General features: G+C 33.8%; 1 protein-coding gene across 5 annotated transcripts in view; it reads right to left on the reverse strand.

Moving 5' to 3' along the window:
- The window catches only part of LOC132742433 (alpha-2-macroglobulin-like), a 74,475-nt gene that overhangs the window by 49,584 nt on the left and 12,061 nt on the right, over positions 1-12,830 (reverse strand). For 2 of the 5 annotated variants that reach the window (XM_060730863.1, XM_060730860.1), the window contains exon 5: positions 11,136-11,199. In XM_060730863.1, coding sequence (XP_060586846.1) covers positions 11,136-11,199 — 64 coding nt within the window. Of the gene's footprint in view, positions 1-3,205; positions 3,257-7,899; positions 7,963-11,133; positions 11,200-12,830 lie in introns of all 5 variants that reach the window. The other 3 variants (XM_060730861.1, XM_060730859.1, XM_060730862.1) reach the window with 3 other exon arrangements.

The following is a 12,830-nucleotide window of genomic DNA, read 5'->3' on the forward strand; positions in this document are numbered from 1 at the left end:
TAACTAACAACACAAGTTGAAAATTGCAAAAATTTTCTAAGTCAAGGGCAATAACTCTAAAAATACTAAAGAAATCCAGACGAAAATACCTGGTGCACAACTGCACATGCTGATCAATATTTTTGTGAAGTTTCATCACTCTAGGTCAAATACCTTTTGAGATACGTGCGATACAAGTTGAAAATTGCAAAATTTACTAAGTCAAGGGCAATAACTCTATCCGAGTATATGACCTCAAAAAATATATTATCAATTGAACCCAATCTGTCTCTTTTAAAATTGGTCAAATTTTACGGTATTATGAAACAAGAGCACCGCTAGGCGGAGCATTATATGCCCGAAAGTGATTTTTTTTTTATTAAAGATGAAGCATTAGTAAGACATGGGGGTAAAATAAAGTATTACCTCCTTCAAATAACAATCCTCCTTTGAAGTTTCAATATTGTGGTCCAAATGGAACTTTAAGTTATGCCCCAGAAACTGTTTTCAATTCTAAGGTAAAAGTGACCTTGACCTTTGACCTTGTGACCCCAAAATCATTAGGGGTCTTCTACCCAATATGGACAATCATACTATGAAGTTTAAACACAGTTGGCCAAATGATACTTAAGTTATATTCCGAAAACTGTTTTCAGTTTTAAGGTAATAATGACCTTGACCTTGTGACCCCAAAATCAATAGGGGTCTTCCACCCAATATGGACAATCATCCAATGAAGTTTGAATATTGTGGGCTAAATGGAACTTAAGTTATGCTCAAGAAACTGTTTTCAATTTCTAAGTAATAGTGACCTTGACCTTTGACCTTGTGACCCCAAAATCAATAGGGGTCTTCTACCCAATATGGACAATCATCCTATGAAGTTTGAACACTGTGGGCCAAATAGAACTTAAGTTATGCTCAAGAAACTGTTTTCAGTTCTAAGGTAATAGTGACCTTGACCTTTGACCTTGTGACCCCAAAATCAATAGGGGTCTTCTACCCAATATGGACAATCATCCTATGAAGTTTGATCACTGTGGGCCAAATGCAACTTAAGTTATGCTCCGGAAACTGTTTTTAGTTTTAAGGTCATAGTGACCTTGACCTTTGACCTTGTGACCCCAAAATCAATAGGGGTCTTCTACCCAATATGGACAATCATCCTATGAAGTTTGAACACTGTAGGCCAAATGGAACTTAAGTTATGCTCCGGAAACTGTTTTCAGTTTTAAGGTCATAGTGACCTTGACCTTTGACCTTGTGACCCCAAAATCAATAGGGGTCTTCTACCCAATATGGACAATCATCCTATGAAGTTTGATCACTGTGGGCCAAATGCAACTTAAGTTATGCTCCGGAAACTGTTTTTAGTTTTAAGGTCAAAGTGACCTTGACCTTTGACCTTGTGACCCCAAAATCAATAGGGGTCTTCTACCTAATATGGACAATCATCCTATGAAGTTTGAACACTGTGGGCCAAATGGAACTTAAGTTATGCTCCGGAAACTGTTTTCAGTTTTAAGGTCATAGTGACCTTGACCTTTGACCTTGTGACCCCAAAATCAATAGGGGTCTTCTACCCAATATGGACAATCATCCTATGAAGTTTGAACACTGTAGGCCAAATGGAACTTAAGTTATGCTCCGGAAACTGTTTTCAGTTTTAAGGTCATAGTGACCTTGACCTTTGACCTTATGACCCCAAAATCAATAGGGGTCTTCTACCCAATATGGACAATCTCCCTATGAAGTTTGAATATTGTGGGCTAAATGGAACTTAAGTTATGCTCCGGAAACCAAATTGCTAAGGGACGGACGGACAGACGGACGGACGGACGTCCGGACTGACGGACGGACGTTCTCACAGGACAGTAATTATGTGGCTACTCTATTGTTCTCTCTATTGTTCTTTTTAGCCACACAAAAGAAAATAGCCACATAAAAGCATTACGGAATGAATGACATCAAAGAGAATGAACAGTTACCTATTGTCCCTCTAGCCACATAATTACTCTCCTGTGAGTGCGGACGGACAGACGGACGGACGCCAGGGGGTATAACATAATATGTCCGAAATTCTTTCGGGCATATAAAAAGACAAGGAGTGACATCAACCATTTGCCGCAACGTTTTTGGCATGAGTTTTTCCCCTTTGGCTACAACTGATTACTATTTTTTCAGAATTTTGTTCCCGTCATTTTTGTAAACTATCAGGTATCATCCGCTGTTTATTGTTTACACATGTTGACATGTATAGGCGGCACTATAACAGGCGTATTAGTGTTTTGATTTGTTAACATGGAGAAAACTTTTGCCTAACTGAAAAAAGGAATATTAAACATGATTCATAGATAAATATTTTAGGCACTCATCTGATATTCATTACTAGGAAATGTGAAAGTTTTCCATGTATTGAGTGACAAAAAGAGAGTATTAGAAAAATTAAAACAAAAATCAAGCATATCAAGGGGGATAACTTACGCTAAATGGCGGATGTAACTCCTTTTCTTTTTTCAATATACCGTAAATTTAACTGATTTTTGATTTAGAAGATTATATTAAATTGTGATTAGATAATTAAAGACCACCTGCTCACATAATATGAAAAGATATTCAAAGGTCGGACAAACAATATGTAAAGCCTGTACGGATTCGGATTTATGCGCCGCAATATGCGGTCCTGTTCCAGAATTCCTATGGTTAATCATATTTGAAAATCAGCTAACTTATGGAGTTATATTATACTAGTACATAAAATAAGAATAGAGCGCTAAAATATACAACTATAATGGTGACTGACATAGGTGTTGCAAAGCAGATTCAGGGTAAATTCTTGTTAAATGTGCACCAATTTAAGCAGAAAACAAACATAGATCACATTCATCTACAGACTTGATGTATATTACCTAAGGCCATCAAAAACACAGTGGATGGGTACAATTTTGATATAATTATGTCGAAAACATCAAAAGAAATGCTTGTATAACATTTTTCGATAATAATTGAAACTTTTCATCAAATAAATAGCAAAAAAAATGTTTTATATATAAGAAGCGGACACCAGGGCGAGTAGGACAGCTCTCCATATACTTAGTAAAGTCGAGCTAAAAAATCAGAATAAAAAAATGTAGGCAAATATCTATAATGTTATGAATATACAAACAAATCAGCATAATTGTGAACAGAAAACCAAATACAAAACAAAGAGTGAGAAAAAAGTTGCCTGCAACTTCATCCTTTCGCAGAGCATCATCCTCCATAAAAAGTGGTGGACCTGTGTAGTAGAGAAACAATTACAGAAGACAAATCATAATAAAAATAATGACAACATCATAGTTCATCAGCCTGAAAAGAATGTTAAAAGTACATGTATAGCATTTCTCTCTTGGTCTTTATCCTTGCTATCTGTATAAATTATTAGACATGCAGAGGTAGACATTCTACCTATTATTGTGAAACTAGAAATGAAATGAGACTAGAATAGGACATGGATTCCCCACACTCCACTGTTTACATACAGCAGGGAACAAAGGAATTTCTACATGACTCTCCCTACCCCTAAGTGGTTGGGGCATATTAAAACATCATCCATTTTTTTCCAATGCTGACTTCTTGATTTTTCCTAAAATTAAAAATCTAAATTTTACATCCTAATGTATGCTTAACAAGCAAAACCACAGCTTCACAATTACAAATGTTGACCAATGGTCCTGTAACGTTTCATGACTCAAGTTCAAACACTTTTTGAGTTATGCAAGACACAAGTTGAAAATTGCAAATCTTTAACTAAGTCAAGGGCAATAACTCTAAACTACAGAACAAATCCACAAGCAAACACCCATGTGTGAAAAACTACACATGCTTACCAACATTCCTGTAATGTTTCATGTCTCCAGGTCAAATACTTTTTGGGCTATGTAAACACAAATTTATACTAATAAGTACATATAACTATAATATAACAATAACTATAACAAGAGGGCCATGATGGCCCTGAGTTGCTCACCAGAAACAACTGCTTTCCAGTGTTGGAATGTCGATATATTCTAATATTAAATTTGAGCATAGAATGCATGTTTAAACAATAATTTGAAGAAATGCCATGACCTGGGGTATTTAAGCTTTAGCTTAAACAGGGCTAATCAAATTAATATGAGCCAACTTGATAAAAGACTACTTAAGAATGCTACAAAGTTTGGTGACCATCTATCAATTATTTCAGTAGGAAATGATGTTCAAAAGTTTTTTTCTATTTTTTATTTTTAGCTTTAGTGGCCCCTACAAGGGGCCAATCAAATTAATATGAGCAAACTTGATAAAATACTTCCCAAGAATACTACACACAAAGTTTGGTGATCATCCATCAATTAGTTCTGTAGCTATAGCATTTCAATGAATATCAATTTTTAATTTTAGCGGCCCCAATCAAAATAATATGAGCAAACTTGAAAAAAGACTACCCAAGATTGCTTTAGACAAAATTTGATGATCATCCATCCAATAATCTGTAGAAATAGACATTTAAAGGTATTTCTATTTTTAGCTTTACTGGCCCCTAAAAGACTAATCAAATGAATATGAGCAAACTTGATAAAAGACTACTTAAGAATGCTACAGACAAAGTTTGGTGATCATCCATCAATTAGTTCTGTAGAAATACACATTTAAAGGTTTTTCTATTTTTAGCTTTTGCAAAAAAAAAAAGGGGCCAATCAAATTAATATGAGCAAACTCAATAAAACACTACCCGAGAATGCTACTGACAAAGTTTGGAGATCATCTATCAATTACTTCTGTAGGAGAACATGTTTGAGGGTATTTCTATTTTTAGCCCTAGAGACCCCTAAAAGGGGCCAATCAAAATGATATTAGCAAACTTGATAAAACACTACCCAAGAATGCTACTGACAAAGTTTGGTGATCATCCATCCATTAGTTCTCTAGAAATAGAAATAGACATTAAACAGTATTTCTATATTTAGCTTTAGCGGCCCTAAAAGGGGCCAATCAAATTATTATGAGCAGACTTGATAAAGGACTACCCAAGAATGCTACAGACAAAGTTTGGTGATCATCCATCAATTAGTTATCTAGAAATAGACATTTAACAGTTTTTCTATTTTTTTGCTTTAGCGGCCCCTAAAAAAGACCAATCAAATTAATATGAGCAAACTTGATAAAACACTACCCAAGAATGCTACAGACAAAGTTTGGTGATCATCCATCAATTAGTTCTGTAGGAGAAGATGTTTAAAGGTTTTTCTATTTTTAGCCCTAGAGACCCCTAAAAGGGGCCAATCAAAATAATATTAACAAACTTGATAAAAGACTACCTAAGAATGCTACAGACAAAGTTTGGTGATCATCCATCAATTATTTATCTAGAAATATACATTTAACAGTTTTTCTATTTTTAGCCATAGATACCCCTAAAAGAGCAAATCAAATTTATATGAGCAAACTTGATAAAAGACTACCCAAGAATGCTACAGACAAAGTTTGGTGATCATCCATCCATTAGTTCTGTAGAAGAAGATGTTTAAAGGTTTTTCTATTTTTAGCCCTAGAGACCCCTAAAAGGGGCCTATCAAATTTATTGAACAAACTTGATAAAAGACTTCTTAAGCATGCTACAGACAAAGTTTGGTGATCATCCAATCATTTGTTCTGTAGAAGAAGATGTTTAAAGGTTTTTCTATTTTTAGCTCTGCTGACCCCTAAAAGGGGCCAATTGGAATAACATGAGCAAATTCAAGTGTGACTGTCACAAGGATGCTGCAGACTTTGAAGTAAATCTGTCCAGTAGTTTCAGAGAAGAAGACCATTGTTGATGCATGACGACGGAAGATGGACGCCGGAGCATCCCCCTCCCCCTTTGATACTTATAGCTCACCCTGAGCCTTCGGCTCTGGTGAGCTAACAAAACTGAATTAATCCATATTCAAAAATTAACAATCATGTTGATTAACATTCCTGTAGTTTGTTGATTCTAGCTCATGCACTTATATAGAGGATAATTATATAAGTTTTTTTCTATAAATATAGAATTTATTTTCATCCAGCAGTAAGAAAATAAATATTTCACAAGTAACTGTATCGATAGAAAAACTTGAATTTTCTGTTTATAATACACTTCTCCTCTTTTTTAACCTTATTGTTAGAAAGAAATCCCTTTTAATTTTGTGTGAGAAAGTAGTCCAGCAAGACACCAGTAAAAATATGGGCATGGGCAACGCTGGAATTTTTACTTTTTCTAAAAGCAAACAAAGAAATGTTTGAACAAATCTTAACGTTTCCTTTTTATAAATTGAATCAGTCTGTCTTCTAAGATATGCATTTGTATATATAATACACATTCATACATATATTAATATTATATATATATGCATTCAAGGTCAAAGTCATAAAAGAGCCAATTTAGTCTATTTGGGTTTGATAAACATGAAGGTCTAAAATGTCCTTAAGAAAGTTCTGTTATAATATGAAGTTGATCCATTCAATAATAGCAAAGTTACAGCCAGTAACAGCAAAAAAAAATGAAAATTTCAATAATTTGACCTTCTAAGTCAAGGTCATTTATGAGTTAAGGTCAAGGTCTGTCTGGTTATTTTTAAGGGTAATCCTTGAAGATTATTATGTTCAAGTTTGAAGACAATCCATTCAAAAATAACAAAGTTACAGTCAAAAAATGAAAATTTCAATGATTTGACCTTCAAAGTCAAGGTCATTTATGAGTGAAGGTCAAGGTCTGTCTGGTTATTTTTATGGATATCCTTTAAGATTATTAAATTTAAGTTTGAAGACAATTCATTCAAAAATAACAAAGTTACAGCCAATAATAGCAAGAACAAGCAAAATTTGGACTTTTGACCTTAAGGGTCAAGGTCATTTATGGTTGAAGGTCAAGGTTAGTGTGGTCTACTGAAAGGTCTTGTCCCAAGGGTTGTTGTGGCCAAGTATGAATACAATACACCAAGAACTAAAAAAGTTATGATCCAGGTACAAGTTTGCGGACGGCAACAGCATTGGGATTGGCAACGGCAACAGCAATGCCGCTAGGACTAACACAATACCTCTACTTTTTTAAAAAAAAAAGTTGAGCTAAAAACTGTCTAAGCCTATGAGTGGCTGATACAACCATGACATACTGCACAGTTTAATCCACACTAAAGATGATTCCTAACAGATGGAAAATTGATGAAAATTTAATTTTGTTCTGAAACTAGAAATGTGTCATAAGAACATGATATTTCTAACAGACCAACCTTGACCTGGTTGTTGTGCACACCATATCTTGTGACCCTGATGAAGACATTATACATTTGCCAAATGACTTGATAATACATCAAGGAACAAGAATACAAAGAAGAAAGCAGACACTCAAATTGTCCTTTGACTTACAATCTTGACCTTGAAGTTAAAGAGAGGGTCTTGTGGATGAAACATTGTCTGATTGTGGTAAAGGCATACATCAAATACTAGCTTTGTGAAAAATGTAAAAAAAACAAAAACAATATGTCTGATCACCAAATGTTTTGAAAATGAACAAAGTTTGTGTGGGTGTGGAGAAATAAGCTGTTACTGTGATATAAACAACACATAAACATGCACACATCACATACATGATGTGAAAATACTGACACACGACACACGTACAGACAGTGTTAACACTTCATGCCCCGTGCCATTATATGGTGGAGGGGGGTGGGTGGAAGGGGCATAAATAGGCAGAAAAGCCAGAAATATAGCTTGTTTAATGAAATATAGGTGTACAATAACAAACAATATTTGCCAACTTTGACAATAAGTCAAGTTAACTATGTTAAAGAACAATTATGACAATTATTACAATTAACAATAATAATTAGGTTAACACTACATATTTAGTTATAAATGGGGTTAAAAAATTTTGAGTGCCTTCAGCTACAGATGGATTCTTCATATCAAAGCCGTCATACAGAGGAAATAGTCTATCAGCATCTGTTGAACAAAAAGTTTATATAAATCATGAATAGAAAATTGCAAGTCCATATTCACACATGGTAATGATAAGTAACAAAGAGCAAAATTAAAATACAGTAGAGCTTCGGTAAGTCAAAGTTGAAGGAACTTAGAAATGGGGTGTAGGTGGGGGGGGGGGGTTGGAGGTGTGCAAAATGTCTCAAAGGTGTCAAAATAATTGAAGGACTTAATTGTGGTAATTTGTACTTGATTTATTCTATATTGACCATGAAAAATATGCAGTTATTGAGTTTTAGCACTCAGGTGAAGGTTTATCATACAATGTAGTCAATAGAGATAATAAAAATTTCCTATTTTCTAAGTTTTCTGAAGGCCCATAACTCTAACCAAAATCAAAAAACGGGAAAATGCCAAAGATATACATAACTAGACTTGGTATTGATCATTTCTGTAAGTTTGGATGAAATTCCACTAGTAGTTTTTGAGGAATAATCCAGACAAGTTTTGTGACAGACTGATGGATGTGCCGCCACAGAATTAAGATTGCCAGACAATGTTACTTCTTGAGTGTAAATAAGGTTTCTGTATTTCGGCTGTGTGACCTAGTTTTTAACCCCAGATGACCCATATTCATCTAAACAACCTTTCTGACAAATTTTCAGGATATCTGGGCTGAAAATGTTTCCCTTTGAGCCTTTACAATTATTTTCCATATCTGGGCTGTGTGACCTAGTATTTGAACCCTGACACATATACGAAGTTCAGCTAGAAATCATCTAAATAATCAGAACAGTTTCCATGACATTAAGACTAAAATATCCCAGTAGCCTCTAGAGTGTTGACAAGGTTTTACCATATTTGAGCTGTGTGACATATTTTTTTACCTTGAATGGCCCATATTCAAACTTATGCTAGAAATCATCTAAGCAACCTTTTTGACCAATTTGCATGATATTTAGGTTGAAAATGTAACTGGGGCAAACACCTACCAAGTTTGGTAACAATTGAGGCTAAAATGTGACCACTAGAGTGTTAACAAACTTCAATGTAAATGTGGATGGATGACAGTTGTCATTCAAAGCTTCCTAAAAGCTCACCTGATGATGAACCAGCTCAGATGAGTGTAAAAAAAACCCATATATATGTTGACAAAGTTTTATGAAGATCTCAACAACATTGTGACCTCTGGAGTGCTAGCAATGATTTCTTGGGATGTGACTAACTTTCTGACCTAAAATGACCCCTGATCAAACTTGTGAGACAAACATTCTAACAAAGTTTGAGAAAAGTCCAATTAAAACTGTGAGTGTTAATGACCACAAAAGTTGAAGGACAGACAACACACTGATCCTTATAGCTAACCTTGTATACTACACAGTAAGCTTAAATTCACACAAAATATGTTGTTCACAAGCTCAAAGCAGACAGTGTAAGAGAAAAGCAAGTGTAACAATTCTGTACATTTGTGTCTAAGATAAACTTTCTCAGTAGAATGTCAATATTGAGAAATTTATAGAAAAAGAGAATCACCCCAAAAAGGTTTCTTAAGCATGCAGGTATTATAAAAAAGAATAGGGAATGAAAGTAACTAATTACTTAATATTGTTCTTGTGAAATGAAGTGCTATTTATAGCAAACTTAACACCTTGGACTTGGATGCGACACAACATCTTGATGTGGTAGACATTTATGCCATTTATTTTATAATCAATTCATGACAATGTTACAGTAATGGAAACTAATTTGTACCTTCAAACTCTTCTTATTAGCATAAAAATCTTCAAACTATAAGAGTGATTTTGACCTTGGGTGTTTGAACATGGGTCTTACAAACAACACGTCATTTTGATGAGGTAGACAATTGTGCCAAGTTATTTTAAAAACCTTTGATGCAGGACAAAGTTATTGTCCAGACACAAATGTGTGATAACCTATTAATCTCTTCATTGTGATAGTGTATAAGTGTGACCTTGACCTTTGAAAAGGGATGTGGTTCTGACAAGACACAACATTGTCATGTGATAGACAATAAAGAAATATCCTGAAGATTTTGAGGAGGATAGGTTTTTTCTATCAAATTACCTTTGATCAATCAAGTATACTTATTTATTTATTTATTTATTATCAAACATTTTGTTATAGTCATGACTGAGTCACAAGAATCTACATCACTACATTATATGTTCAAAGCAAGGCAACTTTCATGTGCATGTGACGTAACATATCTAATTATATCTCTTTGTTGAATACATGTACATTACTACACCAGCACTACCATTTTCTCATATTATCATATCATATCATTATATCATATCATCATATCATATCATTATATCATATCATCATATCATATCATCATATCATATCATTATATCATATCATCATATCATATCATTATATCATATCATTATATCATATCATCATATCATATCATCATATCATATCATATCATTATATCATATCATCATAGCATATCATCATAGCATATGATCAAGGCACAAAATGATAATGAATACAATTATTACACAACTGCAAGCTATGAAGACAATTACATGTGAATGAAATTAAGCAAAAGTTGCATTTGACAAATGTAAAAATTAGTAGAAATTAAAAAGCTTAAAATTCACAAAATAAGGTTGTATGCCACTAAAATATGATGCTTACATGTAGTCTCAATCATGTCATAAGATTATAATGTGCATTATCAAAATTGTAAAGTTTATAAAGTTCTTCTTTGTACTATAATATAACATAACTTTAATAAAGTAGGTGTAAAAAAAAAACACATCCAAAGTGAATACGACATTCTGTAAAATATTTTTACTGTAAAGTCAATGACAATGCTATAGTACAATATTTACAAACTTTAAAACTGTATATGTAATCAATTTTATATAAAATTTGTCTTATTTAACATCTAAAAATGAAATTAAATTTTACCATTATTTTATTTAATTTATAAATGCATGTTTAATATCATATAAAAAACCAGAACCTCCTGGAACCAAATGAGTTTGGCTTTGGCCACCAGTATAGAGCCAGACCAGCCTGACAATCTGTTCATCCTGACCAGGTTCTAGACTGCTGCTAGCTAAACTTTTGTATTTTCATATTGAAATTCCTAAAACTTTCAACAAACTGTTCCAAAATCAATTTACAAAATCACTGATATGAAATTATTTTTGCCTTACCTGAAAAGTCAAAACCATCCTGGCGTTTCAAATCTACATTTGTCACAATGATTTGTCCAGACTCCTATAATGTTCAAAATATCAAAAAGTCACATTACAGTAATTACTTCAACATCATTATTATACTACTACTACTAATTTACATCACTAATGTTGTGAGCAACACATCTTAGTTGGACCCCTATCAGTCCTGCCTTGTCAGTCAAATTAAAAAATTTGGAATTTATATAACCACAATTTCATTGATGCATGATATCCATATAACAGAAGGCAGGCATTTATAACAAAATGAAAGAATAAATCATATAGTCGGGACATTAAAAATAAATTTTTAAGTTACCTGCTCTACAGAAATAAATTCCAATTAAAAAACTGAACAAATATTCCAAGTTTGAAGTGATTAACTTTGACAGTTTTTGAGAAAATTAACCTAAGAAGAGAAAAAGTCAAATAAGAAAATGTTTGTTAAACACAAATGCCCCTGGCAGTAACAATAACAAGAGGGCCATGATGGCCCTGAGGTCGCTCACCTGTATATAGGCCCCCCCCCCAACCCCCCAATGTTGCAGGGCCAATTTAACCCAAGGGCTTTTATTGCACAAACTTGGTAGACACCCATAAGAAGATGTTTCATGCTAAACAAGTAAGCTCTAGCTCATTGGGCTTTTTAAAATAAGATTTTTTTAAAAGTTTTTACTATACACATATAGTTAAAAACAATGACAACCCTGGGGCCGGACCAGTTTTGACCCAAGGGCTTTTATTTGAACAAACTTTGTAGACACTTACTAGAAGATGTTTCATGCTTAATACCTAAACTCTAGCTATTTGAGTTTTTTCAAAGAAGATTTATAAGTTTTTGCTATACACATATAAAGAAAATCAATGACCCCCGGGGCGGGGCCAATTTTGACCCCAGGTCTTTTATTTAAACAAACTTTGTAGACACTCACTAAAAGATGTTTCATGCTTAATATCTTAACTCTAGCTATTTGGGTTTTTTCAAAGAAGATTTTTTAAGTTTTTGCTATACACATATAACGAAAATCAATGAACCCCGGGGCGGTGCCAATTTTGACCCCAGGGCTTTTATTTGAACAAACTTGGTAGACACCTATTAGAACATGTTTGATGCTAAATATCTTAGCCATAGCTCTTTGAGTTCTTTAAAAGAAGATTTTTTAAGTTTTTACTATATGCATATAGGGAAAATCAATGACCCCCCGGGGCAGGGCCAATTTTCACCCAAGGGCTTTTATTTGAACAAACTTGGTAGACACTTATTAGAACATGTTTCATGCTAAATATCTTAGCTCTAACTCTTTTGGTTCTTTAAAAGAAGATTTTTTAAGTTTTTACTATATGCATATAGGGAAAATCAATGACCCCCTGGGGCGGTGCCAATTTTGACCCCAGGGCTTTTATTTGAACAAACTTGGTAGACACCTATTAGAACATGTTTGATGCTCAATATCTTAGCCATAGCTCTTTGAGTTCTTTAAAAGAAGATTTTTTAAGTTTTAACTATATGCATATAGGGAAAATCAATGACCCCCGGGGCGGGGCCATTTTTGACCCCAGGGCTTTTATTTGCACAAACTTGGTAGACACCCATTAGAACATGTTTCATGCTAAATATCTTAGCTCTAGCTCTTTGGGTTCTTTAAAAGAAGATATTTTAAGTTTTTACTATAT

This window comes from Ruditapes philippinarum, unplaced genomic scaffold (genome assembly GCF_026571515.1).
Source record: "Ruditapes philippinarum isolate M1 unplaced genomic scaffold, ASM2657151v2 ctg265_1_1_1_1, whole genome shotgun sequence".
NCBI lineage: Eukaryota > Metazoa > Mollusca > Bivalvia > Venerida > Veneridae > Ruditapes > Ruditapes philippinarum.